The 15,661-nt window shown below is 42.3% G+C and overlaps 1 protein-coding gene across 3 annotated transcripts in view; it reads right to left on the bottom strand.

The window, feature by feature from the left end:
• The window catches only part of CTPS1 (CTP synthase 1), a 37,596-nt gene extending 22,509 nt beyond the window's left edge, over nucleotides 1-15,087 (bottom strand). For all 3 annotated transcript variants that reach the window (XM_078145489.1, XM_020983450.2, XM_020983449.2), the window contains exons 1-7: nucleotides 14,930-15,087; nucleotides 11,193-11,373; nucleotides 8,748-8,918; nucleotides 5,534-5,634; nucleotides 4,176-4,292; nucleotides 3,844-3,927; nucleotides 2,506-2,586 (exon numbers count right to left, since the gene is read on the bottom strand). In XM_078145489.1, the coding sequence (XP_078001615.1) occupies nucleotides 2,506-2,586; nucleotides 3,844-3,927; nucleotides 4,176-4,292; nucleotides 5,534-5,634; nucleotides 8,748-8,918; nucleotides 11,193-11,358 (720 nt within the window). In that variant the 5' untranslated portion in view covers nucleotides 11,359-11,373; nucleotides 14,930-15,087. The remainder of the gene's footprint in view (nucleotides 1-2,505; nucleotides 2,587-3,843; nucleotides 3,928-4,175; nucleotides 4,293-5,533; nucleotides 5,635-8,747; nucleotides 8,919-11,192; nucleotides 11,374-14,929) is intronic.
• Nucleotides 15,088-15,661: the final 574 nt, after the last annotated feature.

Below are 15,661 nucleotides of genomic sequence, written 5' to 3'. Positions count from 1 at the left end.
TACTTCAGTCTCAAACAGCAGAGACCTTTTGGTTCTGCTTTGGTAGAGTTAAGGGTTAAGTGTCCCCTTTCCAGGACATGATAAAGTGACCCTTCCTGTGCCAGAAACTGGTTATTATTTCATGTGTCCTTGACGTGTGGTATTTGTAAGGGGCTTCTGGTGCACAGGCCCCTAATTGATTTTTTTTTCTAATTAAGTGTTTAATTGGACGAGATGGTTATCAGTCTGGACCAGCCTCAGAGAAGTAGATTAATGGAACTGGGACAGCAAGAAAGTGGGGGGGGGGAAGGTCTAATAATGAAAGAATCCCCAAAGTAGAATGGGCTGCCTTAGAAAGGAGTGAGTTTTCCATTACTGTTAAGTCTTCAAAGAATCTAAATGGCTTCTGAAGGACAGACCCATTAATGAGAATTATAGAGCTGGGCCCCTACCAGCCTCAGACACTTCTTTACAGACTGTCCTGGTATTGCATCTCAGACTGGGAGCAAAAGAAATTTGTGAACCTACTTCCTGCCAGCAAGTTAGTCATTTTAAGTGCTAAGAATTGGCATTTCTGTCTATAGGAGGAGGATGAGACTGGTAATGCCTGCTCTCCAAAGTATAAAGTACAATTAGATGAATGTAAAAAATACATTGCCATTTCTCTTTAATGCTAATAAACCATGTACTATCCTTTATAACTTCACATCCTTTATAACCATATGAATTTTTTTTTCTGGCCACAATGGTGGACTTTCACTAACGTTTACAAAGCTCTTTCCTCACAAGAAGTGAGAGAAAGATAGTACAAGGAATTACATGAGGAAACTGGGGTACAGAGATCAAGTGGCTTGCTCCAATTCATACCGAAGGCTGCCCTGAGAGGTGGTGGGATTCTCCCACTTGAAAGTTTTCAAGCAAAAGTTACCTGACTGCTTATCTGTACATTGTTAAAGCTGGAAGGGAAATCAATTAGCTCAACTCCTCCACTTTAAAACTGAGAACTAGAAAGATTATTAATCAAAGCAGAAGTAGGTGGACTAGTTAACATCTGAAAACTGCTCATTTGATGACAATCCAGGAAAACTGACTTGTCCACAGTAAGTCAGTGAAGAGACAGGAAGAAGTCAGTCAGGTCTCCTGACTGCTAGTCCAAGGCACTTCATACAGTACTATACTGGACCAACCCAAGGTCACCTAATTAGTCAGTGGCTGGGATGAGCAGCCAAATCTCCTACGTTGTGTGCAAACACACACAGAATGTGTCAGTCATTCAACAACCCCTGAAGACACCCATCATCTGAAGGAGGCAGGGTGACCATATTTCTCATCAGGTATCAAAAACCGTACCTCTCTGGGCAAGGCAGAGATGAGCCCCTGGCACATCCGTCTCCTATGAACTACATAAAGTGCAGATTTTTATGTAATTTCTTTTTATTATTGAAAAACTACAGGAAGAGGAGATCTGAAAATAATGAAAATCAAAGTCAATCTATACACTCTGCTAAACCTGATTCAATCCAAAGTGGCCCAAACTGCCTGCAGAATTCACTAGGAACAATGCACAAAAGAAATTACCACTAAGGTATCCAATTAAACTGAAATGTATGTACTTCAGTTAGACGCTTTTATTTCTAAAAATAACACCCTACCTTAATTTACTCTTACTCCAAGTATAGCCTACAGACTAACAGAAGCTAAAATAGTCTGGACTCATACCTCCCTGCCATCCCTTCTGCTGCCCACAGAGGAAGCCTGAAGTAAACAGCTTTGTATCTCACAGTGCACAAAAGCATCTCACATGTAGTAGATAGTCAAGAAATGTTTGCTAACAGGGAAGCTGGACAGCTTTCCATATCCCTCTGGAATGCTTCAGCAGAGCTTCATTATGCGGAAATGTTATAAATTCTATCAAACACCCATATGCAAAGTGTATAAACACAATCCAAAATCAAATGTGATGACTTTAAACACACAAAATTACAGAACCTTAAGGCTGGAAGAGACCTTAAAGATCATCTAGTGGTTCAATCCCTTCATTTTATATATGGGGAAACTGAGTCCCAGAGGTCCCAGAGTCAGATCCTGGCAGTCCCTTATACCAATCAAAGGGATCCCTAGAAATAACTTTAGTGTGAATTGGTCAGGGCAACAGCAATGACCCCTCCATTAACAGAAATAACAACCCTTGCCCCTACATTTCACTAGCACTCTTTGCAAAGGACTTTTTCACTGCATACCAGCCTCATACTAGCCATGTGAGATATACACAAGACAGTTACCCAGAAGTTAAAGGACTTACCCATGGTCATACAACTACTAAGTGGAAGGGGCGTTCTGATTCCAAACCCAGCATCCCTTCCATTATATCATTCCATACACAAAAAGGGACAAAGGTCCCCTCAGCCAAGAGTGTGTATAAAGTTTAAAAATACAGTAATTCTAGGAAATGCTTATTGACTCAAGCTGTGAACTAACTCTTATCCTACTCAATTCCCTAAAGAGCATCTGGGACCAAACACTTACTTGCTCTGGCTCGACATGACAGAACATGGATATCTTCTCCTTCACTGAGGTGTCAAGAGGATTGGAGCACCTGCACACCACCTAGCCCAAAAAATGAGGACACCATTTAGCAGAGGAAATTAAAAACACAAATACTGTTATTCACGCTGCTGCAAAAAGGTTATCATTTCATTACAGACAGTGTATAGATGTCCCTACCAGATTCTGGAGAAACTTGAAAATGCCCCCTTATCTCTTTTCAGCTAAATTTCACAGCTCCAAAACTGAAGGCAGGGCAAGAAATGAGAATCCAATGAAGACTATTTAATGAGCTACAAGAGTGAAATGCCTATTGCTTTTTAAGTGATATTAACAGAGAAGAAAAATCAAATGTAGGATAGTGCACAAAACAACACAACACACTTTCCAAAACATGTTCTGTGAACTGTGAGTGGTTCCCCAAAACGGGGAGCTCTATGTGGGAAAACCAGAATGTCAGCGATACAGTGCCCTCCACAATGCTATGTATTAAAATTATGTGACCTTTTGGGGGAAAGGAATAAGAAGATAAGGTTTAACATCTGCTACTCTGCTCCAAAATTTGCCCAGTGCACCTTTGTCCTAGGGATTAATTTGGAAAATGTTACCATAAAGTATAATGTCATTGAAGAAATTTTTATTATTAACAAACATACTTATACCTCAAGGATCTACAATATTATTAGCATGTGCAATTGATCCACACCAACACAGCTCACATCCCCTGTACGACAGAGTAACACAGCCAAAGCAATATGCCAACATTCTGGTGATTAGGGTATTGTGCACTCAGCTTGGCTGGCCAGAAGCAATGGATCCTGATGAAAAGCCCACTGTCAGGCCCGTACTCAAATCTTTCTAGCCTGATAAGATATGCTACGAGGGACAGCTAGCACAGTGGACAGATTGTCAGGCCTGGACTCAGAAAGACTCATCTTCCTGAGTCAGACACTAGCTGTGTGACCCTGGGCAAGTCACTTCACCTGTTTGCCTCAGTTTCCTCATCTGTAAAAAGAGCTGGCAAAACACTCTAGTATCTTTGCCAAGAAAACCCTAAAATGGGGTTATGAAGAGTCAGACACAACTGAAACGGCTAAACAAGATATGCCAGTCAGAGCTGGTATGGAGCTTCAAGAGCTGAGGAAGCATGCCTACACCAAGCATGCGTCATATGATTTTAGAGGGCACTCGATTATTAAGAGGCATTAAAATTATCCCAACCCACCAAAAAAAGTTTTTGTTCATTTCTAGCTAAGAATAATTTTAGCCACACATTTAAGACTAAAATTTAATCTAGTACAAAGGATTTAGAAAAATTACCAAATCTGGTGAAAGTCCAAGTCCTCTGAGTTCACGAACACTATTCTGGGTAGGTTTAGTCTTCTGTTCCCCTGTAGAGCTTGGCTATTTTACAAGAGGAAAAAAAGTCTTCTTTATACATGGAATTGAGAAGTTGACATTTTCCTTAAATGCTAAAAGTAGGAAGATAAATTGATTATGTGCATGGTTCTCATTTGCTCTAACAGCCAAAAGAATCAGTTCTTTCTCTTGCCTTTTTCCTATGGAATAGAAGACAAAATCCAACCACTCCTTAGCGTACAAACACTCATCTCCACCTTCTCAGGTTCCTCCTGGAGTTTCTAGCACCTCACCTGTGGAACGAGGCTGACATGAATGTTGCAGAAGTTTTCTCGTTTGACTTTGAATTGAAACTGGCGGAAGGCTTCAATGAAGTGCATGCTTTCTATATCTCCTACCGTCCCTCCAAGCTGGAAGCACAAAGTAATTTTAGAAAAACATCATTAAGCCTTCCTCTATTTTCCCATTTCCCTGTCTCTCTGAGTAACAGTTTATTAAAAATCTGTTATCTCAATCAAATAAGCCAAATAGCAATGGATTCTCTGAAACAGTATACACTGTCAATTATCAGGAATACCACATTTCCTTGAGCTGCAATGTCACTTATTTTGGACAAGATTATTCTTCCCCAAGGCTATTCTGGCTATCTCCACACTCTCTCTTCTCAGAGAAAAACAAAATTAGGCAAGAAAGGGACAAGCAACCCTCTATGTGAAAGGGGCAGGCACAAAGAAATCTCCCTAACTCTTTCTCCCAGGTTAGCCATAAACCGTGACTGCAGAATGCAAACCGAGAGAGCTGGAACATTGGAATCCTCCTAGCTTTGAAATTACATTGAGATGATAATAGTTGGAGTGGTTATTATTTCTTACAATAATTAATAGCAACAAAAATAGTAACACTTCAACATTTCTATGGTCAAATTAGCTTAAGAAATGTTAATATAAATTATATCTTTATTTAAGAAAATATCTACTACTAAGACTGACTTCTTGTACTTTAAAGCTCTGTGATTTATCAGTGCGTACACTCATTCTACCACAGTTTACCGGTGCCTCATTACTTACCAGAGTCTTCATGTTGCTATAGCCTCCAAATTCCAAGGGCCATGATTTCATCAGTGTGGATACCCAAGGGTAGATCTCAACCCCTCAGCCTTTGTGGGTGACCATGGCCAAAACAATCACCTCATGGCCAATCTCGTTGGTGACTGGTCCTTGGACACATGCATACAGCACTGCCTCACCCGGACGCAAAGCCTTTCCAGAACTCAGCATCACATCCACAGTAAGACGGTGGACTTACACAGAGCATCACTAAGAGAGCTCCTATCTCTACAGCCTTTAAAATTTACAAAGGGCTTTCCACACAGTGGAGTAGGTGGTACAAGTATTTTCATCCTCATTTCATACAGGAGGAAAAGTGACTTGTTCAAGGTAACATTTGAGTTATAGGTGTGTGAGCTGGCAATCCCAATTAGTGCTACCTTCCTTTCAGCTGGAACAATATAGAGATAGGCAGGAGGTTTCAGCACTTCCATTGTTTTTGTATATGTTTTGCTCGATGTCCAGGGCTGGCTAGGGAGATATATAAGATAAAGCTGTGTCCACAGGTGGCCTAGGACTCAGGAAAATTAGAAGAATGTACAAACCTCAATCACGCACACTTGAGGTTCTATGCCATCTTCATCTACCGGAATTAATGCCTGTCTCATCACCCACTCTTGTATTGCATCTGTGATGTGAGGGACAACTAGAAAAAGGAAGAAATGTGCAACTAAAGACTTTTCCAATAGCAATCATACTACTCTAAACAGATAAAACTTATTTTTGAACCAAGTCACTGACCTTTATCTGCTCCAAGTAAATCAAAGGGTGGAACACAAAATATTAAAGAATCAAATTCAAGCTAATTAACCTTGGGGTAAATAAGCACAATACCCTGCAACATCAAATCCTTAAGCCTGTCCATCCCTCCAGGCCACTCCTCTGCCACACACAGCTCTGCTCTCACACACTGTCCCACTGTGTGTCCTGTGTCCTGTGTGACACAGCTTTTCCCATGTCTGCCAAGCTAACAATGTTCCAACCCTTTCAAGTGGGGAGTACGACGACTAGACCATACAGAAGGAGAAGGCAGATGAATGGAATCCAGATTCAAAAATAAGACCATAGGTCTTTTGTGATAAACTTTGAGGGGATGGGGGAAAAGAGGCCACCTTTTAGAGTAGAGGCTGAGGTTAAAAAAAATGCTACAAAATGCATCAAATTTGTAATTCCCAAGGAACAGAATTCCTCTCACTTGGCCTAGCCTAGATACCACTATGGTCCAGGTTTACAAGGCAAGTAGAAAACTGACCTACAGTATAATAAATTGGCTAAAATCATTAATTAATTCCTTGGGGCCCAAACAGTTTAGCTCATTTTCTACAGAACCTAGGAGAGTGCCATCGCACCTATGATATAACAGGATCATAGGCTCTGGAGTTCTAAAGGACCTCAAAGATCCAGTCTAGCACACCTTCATTTTCAGTAAGAACCAAACCAAGGCCCAGAGGTTAAGTGGTCATGTAGGAGAGGAAGTGTTGATCAAAGATCCAGCATGGCTTCCTCAAGAACAGGTCAAACTAAGCTCATTCCCTTTTGGCAGGCTTCCTAGAGGTTACTAGATTGCCAGACCTGTTCCGTGCTCTAGAAGTCATTTAGTTAAGGTTTTAACAAAGCATCTGACAATGTCTCTGATGCTACTATGGAGGAGACAGAAAGGTGGAGAATGTGATAGTATAGTTAGGTGGATTCAAAACTGCTTCAATGAGCTACTTGTTCAAAGATTTTAATGACAATATACATAATCATGAAAAAGTGGAAACAAACTAAAAGCCCATCAACAGGAGAATGATTTTAAATAAACTGTGGTAAATTGACGTAATGGAACACTGTAATGTAATTAAGACTAACAAATACAAGGAAATCTGGAAAAGCCTTTGTGAAATAATACCAAAGTGAAACAGAACCAGAAGAATGAAGTACATATTACTAGGACCACATAAAGGAAAATGGACAAAGAATCCTAATGAGGTCTTAGAGGGAAGAGACTGGAAATCAAGATGACACTTTGGATTTAAGTTAATCAGTACAGAATTACTCAGCAAATTTAGTTGTACTGATGTTCAAGACTTGGCTTTGAATAATTTAAAGGAAAAAAATCAAAGAACTGCTTGAAGAGCCTGACTTCTCAAGAGGAGTCAGTGGGCAACAATAATAGTTTGACAACACAGAAGGAAATCTCTGGTGGAATGACCTAGTTTGAAATGTATGTGTTAAACATGTTTATTAAAAATTCAGAAAAGAGCATAAATGGCATGCTTTCAAATTTGCAGGTGACAAAAAGTTGGGGAGTATTGCTAACCATCAAAATTCAAAAAGGCGCTGACAGGCTGGAATACTGAACCAAGTCCAATAAGATGAAGTTTATAACATTTAAGAAATCAACTTTACAACTAAAGGCCAGAAGGGGGGTTAAAACTTAGATAATGTTAATTTGTGGTTTTCTGGGATCTGTCTGTATTTGAATTTGACACCACTGGTAAACAGGACCAGAAGGTATTCCCCTGGTACTGTGTTCAGCTGTGGGGAGGGGCGGTGCAAATTTTAGGAAGGACATTAATAAGCTGGAAAGCAAACAGTGGAGAAAGATGACCAGGATGGCATACGGTCTAGGTCATACCACATGAGGATCAGTTGAGGGAGTTCTATGTTTAGCCAAAAGATAAAACTGGGGTTGGGGTGGGGAGCAGATAATGCTGTGCTTAAGTATTTGAAAGTCTATTGTCATGTGAAAAAGGAATTAGATTTGTTCTGCTTGACCCTAGAGAGCAAAAACTAAGAATCATGAGTGGAAGTTCCAAAGAAGCAAATTTTTGCTTGATGTTAGGAAAAACTTTCCAACAATTAGGGCTGCCCAAGTGGTATAGGAAGTAGAGAATTCCTTCTTCCTGGAGGTTTCTAGCAAAGACTGAATTACTGGACATGTTCTAGAAGGGATTCTTGTTCAGGTGTGGTGGTCTCTTCTCTGAAATTCAGTTGATTCTGGATTTGACCAAGGCAAAACAGAGTACTATGCAAGTCTGAATCTGGTAATATGTGGCAAGATGTACATCCCAAGGCTCCGACACCATATCCAGTGCTCTTTCCATTATATTACACTGATAAAAATGCTATTCAGTGTAGCAAAGGCCTTCAAAAAGGAGCATGGCCCTGTGTGACCTACATGTTATGGACTATTCTCTAATCACAGTCTAGACCCAAAAGGGAAAGACTACTTACTAAAACATTTATCTCAAGGCTTACACATTATATAAAGTATTAAACTTACCATCCACCGTGAGGAAATTCCACACACTGTCTAACCCACACGCCCTAGCCTTTATTACCCTTACTCAGTCACCTTCACCGTTCCACATCTATCACTGAATTTCTCTATAAAAGGCATTTGGGTTCAGATGAGTTATGTTAGTCAGCCTCAAGTGGTGGCTTCAGCTTATGAGAATGCAATCCATAGCAGGCGCTTCTTTCAATTCATTTTGATGGCACTTCCACTAAGAATGAGCTTTAAGTGATTAACATGCAATTAAAGGCAAACGTATTATTTCTAAGCCATTCAGGTTCACCTTATCACTTGAAGGAACTCCTTGATATTACATGGAAACATACTAGAGCCACAAAAAGAACATGAGCAATTAATGACAAAGCAACCGCTGGGGAGTCCTTTCTGTCTCCAGACAGAGAGGTGGTGATATATGCCCTAAACCAAAGAGATAGCCAATATTAACTCGGACCACAAACCAAAGGAACATCCATTAGTACCTTGAACCGTTTTTCCCAAGTAGTCTCCTTTACGCTCCTTGTTAATAACATATTGGTAAATCTTTCCAGTGGTCAGGTTATTGTCCTTGGTGAGACGGATGTCAAGGAACCGTTCATAATTGCCCAGGTCAAGGTCTACCTCCCCACCATCATCAAGTACAAAAACTTCACCTGAGGAAAATGTTGAAAAAGTTCAGGTTAGTAATCACAGAGTACCGCAGCAGTTTGAATAGAAAAATCACTTGTCACTTTGTTTCAGGATGATTTTTGTACGTCTTTCCTTAACGCAGAAACATCACTGGACAGAAAAACAAAAACTACACAGAGGGATAAAGGACCCTCCTCCAACAGATACTAAATAAACAATCCCTCTCCCTATTTTGTTACTTTGTGCGTTCTCATGTACATGATATATCCACTTATTAGAACGTAAATCCCTTGAGGAATAGTACGGTTTCATTTTTGTCTATGTCCTCAGTGCCTGGCACAGAGTAGGTACTAAACATCTGTGGATTTCTTGGAAGCATATATATAAATTTGAACAACAACTCACAGGGTGACAGATGTCAGTCATGATGGCCTGGCTCATTTCACAAGAATGTGATACAAAAATATGCTACTGTTTCCCACGCCCCCTTTAAAAAGGACACCAAGTTATAGATCAGAACTTTGAAAAGCGCATGTGATCCAAGCTCTAGTAGTCATCTATGTGGATTCCCCCCTCCACCAAGGCAGCTGATACCTTAGGCTTTACCAGTTCCAAAAAATTCATCACCTAGTGACCAACCCTCTTCCAACTTTGCTAGGCTGCTCCTCAGACATACAGACCACTTCCGGACCTGTACTCACAGCTTCCTTTTCCAGCAAAGCCTCAGAGAGCCCAAAGTCACTTTTATGCCACAACAGGGCATCACTGTTCAGTGACACTGGCTGCCTTGATGTTCTACAGTAAAGACTTCATTTCATCTCCTGCCTCCACGCATTTTCACTGGCTACCCTCAATGCCTAGAATTCTCTCCCTCCTCTTCTCTGCCTCCAAGCTTCTTCAGGTAGGTCCCAGATAAAATCTACAAGAAGCCTTTCCTGATCCCCGTTGACGCTAGTGCCTTCCCACTAAAATCATCTCCAATTTATCCTGTCTATACCTTGTTTGTACACAGCCATTCACATGTTGTCTCCCCCATCAGCCTGTAAGCTTCTTGAGGGCATGGCCTGTTTTCCCATTTCTTGGTATCCCTAAACCTTAGCACATAGTAGGAGCTTAATAAATGCTTACTGATTTGACTCTAAAATAATAAACTGTGTAATATTTGGAACAATAATTTGAAAATACTCTTCGGAAGTATTTGATAGAAAAAAAGATGTTATAATCACACTAACTGGTCAACAAAACACATTTACAGTGTGGGGGGAAAGAACCCAACTTCAGTCAGCTTTCGCGAGCACGCTGCGCATGTGCTGCACACATCTCCATTTAGGTAATCACTTAGGTTTCAGTCCAGGAGTTATAGCAAGTCTAAATCCAAATAATAACAAAGCATTTATGTAGCCCTTTATGGCTTGCAAAACACTTTACTTAAGACTTACAGAAACCCTAGAAGGCTGATACCATCATCCTCATTTGACAGAGGAAACTGAGATGACTTGCCCACAGTCACACAGCTAGTAAATGGCTAGTATAAGGCAGGATTTGAATTCCGGTCCTCCTGACTCCAACTACAGCACTCTATCCACTGTGCTACCTAGCTGTACCACAAAAAGATTCAAGCAGGGGGCAGCAAGATGGCACAGTGGATAGAGCACCAGCCCCAGAGTCAGGAGGACCTGAGTTCAAATCTAGCCTCAGACATTTGACACTTGCTAGCTGTGTGACCCTGGGCACTGTGTGACCCGACTGCCTCACAAAAAAAACAATAAATGAACAACAACAAAAAAATTAACTTGCCATAAACCTCTTTCTATAATAAAAAGATCATAGATCCCAAGAAAAATAGAGGCATCAGAGAGTATATAATCATAATCTATGGACAGTCAATAACCCAGGAAGTTGGTGGAACTTCAGCTTCCTATCTTCCAAAGTTCCAAATGTCTAGTTTCTTTAAATTCTTAAATGTGTGGGCTCTGCTTCTCAAGATCCTGGGTCTGAAAACTTTCAGCTGTACAATGTTTTAACACCAAACCCAGCTTAGCTACAAAAATCCATGTTCAGCAGTCCTGTCAACAACTGTCAAATTCAGCTACCAAAAGGAGTCTTGCTACTTTAGCTCCCACAGGGCCCACATCTTTGAATATCCTAAGACAGTCTCTTTCCGACCTGCTGAGAAAGAAAATATCCTGCTAGTCAAGAGTACCCGTAACAACTCAACATGTTTTGTAAAAGGACTTTTTCCCTATATTCCTACATATCAGTACTGTTTAAAAAAAAAAAAGAGAGATGCTGCTTACCGTGCTCATAAGGAGAGAATGTTCCGGCATCAATATTGATATATGGGTCAATTTTAATTGAAGTTACATGTAAGCCACATGATTTCAAAATTGTCCCAATGCTACTGGCAATGATCCCCTTTCCAATTCCTGAGATAACACCACCAGTGACTAGAATGTACTTCATTTTATTCAAAAAGACCTGAGGGAAGAAGGGAAAAAAAAGTCTTTTTTAGAATAAAAATAAATTATTTATTACAAGGGATCCCAAAATCACCAGGAAGTGACACTGATGAGTAGCATTAAAATATTTTTAGAAGACCAAATTTTGGAGAAAATACTATACTGACATGAAATAAAATTGATAATTACATTCCACCTTTGATTAAATACGTGCAGAAAAGAGTATGATGAAATTAGCGTAGATTTTCCATAAAGTTTTGACATATTTGTGAATTAATTCAGAAATCCCAGTTCTAAATATATGATGAACAATTTCAGAACCGAGCACTCGGGTACATTTTGAGAGCCAAACACTAATGTACTGGCACCCACTGACAAATTTTCCTTAAATGGAGAAAGATTCAGCCAACAGCATGGAGCTGTCCCGACGTCCCACTAAACCTCCAAAGCACCACCTAGAAAACTTAACAGAACCAGATTACGTTCCCAGAATGTTTTATGCCAAGGTACGGATGTTCTAACATCAATATTAATATTTCGATCAATTTTTATTGAAGTTCAATGTAAGTCACATGATTTCCACAGATACAGATCACATTCCCTAAGCAATTCACTGGGCAGCCTTGAAGGACTGCTTCAACAGGAAAATACATTATCCTGTGCTAACCTAGCAGGCTAACTTCTCTCAATTTAGCTAAGCTGATCCCCAGTTGATACACAAAGTCCACTGCGAGCCCATACTAAAACACTGTGTTTCACCAGGAAAAAGAGACTTGCTTTAACATTCTAAAAAAACTGCTATACTAGAAAAGAAGTGGAGTGACCAGGATGCTGAGGCAGGGAAGCTAAGCCAGATGACCACTAGCAGAAGGAAGCTGGAACATGCAGCCCAGCAAAAGAAGGCTTCAGGGAGGACATGAGGACTGTCTTTAAGTATATGATCTAGCTGTATAACTTTATGAAGGCTGTCATGTGGAAGAGGAAATAGATTTTTTTGTGCCTGGCCCCAGAGGGCAGAATGAGGAATAGCACCTGCCAGTTACAATAGGTAGATATAGGCTTGGAAAAAAGGGAAAAGCTTTGAACTGATTAGGGCCATCAAAAAACAAAAGAGGCTGTCTTTGGAGCTGTAGTAGGCTTTTCTCTCACCAAAACAAATCCAAGCAGATGCTAGATGGCCGGCCAACTTGTCAGCAATGCTCTAACAGGTATTCCTGGCTACTATTAGCTAGCATTTCTATGATCCTGTAAGGTTTGCAAAGCACTATAACCATATTATCTCATTTTCACCTCACAACAACCTAGGTGCTATTATCACCCTCATTTGACAGATAAGGAAACTGAGGCTGATGGGGTCACACAGCTAATAGGTTCATATAGGTTAAATATAGGTTAGTTTTGCTGGCTTCTTAGGTCCTTTCTAACTCTGAGATTCTATGAGATACAAACCTGGAATTCTCTTTAATTAAAAAGATAGTTCTTTCACATTAAAAACAATTAGCTTGCCATAAACCTCCCTATAATAAAAAGATCACAGATCCCAAGAAAAATAGAGGCATCAGAGAATATGCATTTGCAACAGTTTTGTCCACAATAAAACACATTCACCTATGTTAGAAGCAGAATAGTAAAATGAAAAATTAGCTTGGTCTTAGTTTAAGCCTCAGCTCCACTGTTTACTTGCTGATGCATAAATGGACAAAAGTCCCTAGACACACTGAACCCAGTCCAATAGGACGGTCGGTGCTAATCATACTTGTATTAACTATGGCAGTAGGATCTTGTGAGGTTAAAATGAGATGGATATATAAAATGCTCTGTAACTATAAGTACTGAAAAGTGTTGCTATGAAGAAAGCAATTCCTAAGGCCTTGAGGGATAAAGAAATGAGCTATTATTAACTAATAGGGACTATTTGAATTAAAATGGATGGTATGCCATAGCAAATAAAGTGCTGGAATCAGAAGACAGGAGGTCAAATTTAGCCTCTGATAATGGCTATGTGACTCTGGGCAAGTCACTCATCTCAAGTGGCTCAAGTAACTCCCATATCGGAATTCAAAGATCCTTCCTTCTTCTTAATTATTAATAACAAACATCAATGTTTGAATGGCATAAAAACTGTAAAGCACTTTACATATACTATTACATCTGAACCTCTCAATAATAATGTAAATGAACTACTTACTATAAGTATTATTATACCCATGTCCCTTTCATAGGTCATCAATCAACAAGCATTTATCAAGCACCAACGTCCCAGGCCTATGCTCTTCAAAGAACTTACGTGACTTACTTATCCATGGTCTTACTGCTAGTGTCAGAAGTGGGACTTAAACCCTGGGCCCCTCCTGATTCCTGACATAGGACTCTAACCACTAGAAGTTTGAGGAGGCTGCTAGCAAGAGGAAGAAAGTGGGGCTGTCGGTAAAAGACAACCCAGCTAAGTGAGGGCAAGTCCAAAGAAGCGTGAAGAGGACAGGAAGCAGATAATGGATGGGATACCATGGGATAAGATGAAAGGAGAATTCAGAGACAGCATCACAGAAAGTTAACCCAGCTTTCAGGCAGCACCAATTTCCTCCTGAAATAGGCAAAAGTGAAATTAGCCAAGTACCAAGCATCCTTACTCTTGGAATCTATCTAACTGAATACCCTCTTCTGAACAGGAATCCCCCATATTTATCCTTGGGTAACAATTAGTCCAGAGGAGCAAAAGCCCTGGATTGTAGCCGAGGGGTGCTGGATGAAAGACTTGCCAAGCTTTATTATACACACTAGTAGCTGTGTGATTTTCAGCAAGTCCCTTCCACACTCTGAATCCCTTTCCTCATTAGCAAAGTGCTAAGATACCTTCGGGGGTCTAAGTACCATGACTCCGGTAACACCTCCACACCTACTATATTACCTGATACCCACAAGAACCCTGAGGGAGGCAGTTGTTGTAATCACCGTTTTACAGAGAGAAAAACTAAGGACCAGAGAGGGGGCAGTTACTTGCCCAAGGTCATACAGCAAGTTGGTGACAGAACCGAAACTAGCCCTCCAGCCTCCTGTCTCCCTAAACCCGGAGTCTTCCGAGCCAGTTCCCGGGGGTTCAATATGATGTGGGGTGGGGGCTGAGCGGAGGCGTGGATGCACAGGGTCCGTCAGAGTGGTCTCCCCACCCACTTTCCCCACAGCTCTCGCCGCGCACCGGAAGGAAGCTGGGACCCCAAGATGCCCAGACCCCGGTGGCGGCGGCCACGCGGCCAGCGCGAGGAGCCGCGAGCCCGCGGCCCCAGACGGCCCGCCCCCCGCCCGTTACGCAAGCAGCCCATTGGGTAGGAGGCTCAGCCACCTGGCTCCCGATTGGCCAGCGAGACGCCCGTCACCGAAGCCGGGAAGGTGGTGGGGGGTGCCGGGGGTGGTTGGGGGGAAGAAGGGAGAAGGGAGGGAGGATGCCGGGCGCCGCAGCCCCGCGCTCCGAAGCCGGTTGCCTTGCTCTGCTTAACCCAGCCCAGGCCGGCCCGCCCGACCCCCGGCTCCAGCTTCGGCTCCCTGCTGGGACCAGAGTGAAGCGCGGCCCTACCTACCAGACCGTGCCAGCTCCAGTCCAGTCAGTGCTGCCGCCTGAGGGTGATCATCCGCAGCCGCAGCGCGCAGGTCACTGAGGAGCCGGGCGGGCCGCCGCTGGAGTCTTTGAGGGAAGCGGGCGCGAGGCGGTGCGCGCGCACAGGTCCCGGGGCGGGGGGCCGCCGACGGGGAGGGGCGGGGCCCTGAGGGACGGGGAGGGCCTTAGTGCGCAGGCGTGGGAGGGGGCTCCGGCCTGATTAGTAGCTACGGTCGAACTCCCGGGGAGAAGGCGGAGCCCGAGGAGGACCCGCCTACCTCCGCCATCTCCACCCCCCCCACCGGCCCTTCCGACCTCGAGCCCCAGGTAGCTAGGAGTCTTTGGCTAGCACTAGGGTGCTTAGAGATCATTCCAGTCCAGCCTCCCTGATGAATGAATTAGACAGCACTAAGTCTTAAGCTCTATGGATACCAAAGTGAGCTTTTAGCCCCTGCCCTCAAGAAGCTTACCTTCTAATAGGAGGAAACTTTTTAAAAAGGAGGGGCACAGAGGGCCTCTGAAACAGGCGCTCGGTGGCACAGTGGAGAAGGCGCTGAGCCTGGAGTTAGGAAGACCTGAATTCAAATTTGAACTCAGACACTTACTGTCTGTGTGACCCTGGGCGAGGCACTTCACTCTCTTTGCCTCAGTTTCCTCATCTGTAAAATGAGCTGGAGAAGGAAATGGCAAACCACTCAAGTATCTTTGCCAAGAA

The sequence above is a fragment of the Phascolarctos cinereus genome, unplaced genomic scaffold (genome assembly GCF_003287225.1).
Source record: "Phascolarctos cinereus isolate Bilbo 61053 unplaced genomic scaffold, phaCin_HiC Scaffold_726;HRSCAF=1367, whole genome shotgun sequence".
Lineage (NCBI taxonomy): Eukaryota > Metazoa > Chordata > Mammalia > Diprotodontia > Phascolarctidae > Phascolarctos > Phascolarctos cinereus.
This window is presented reverse-complemented; position numbering and strand designations above follow the sequence as displayed.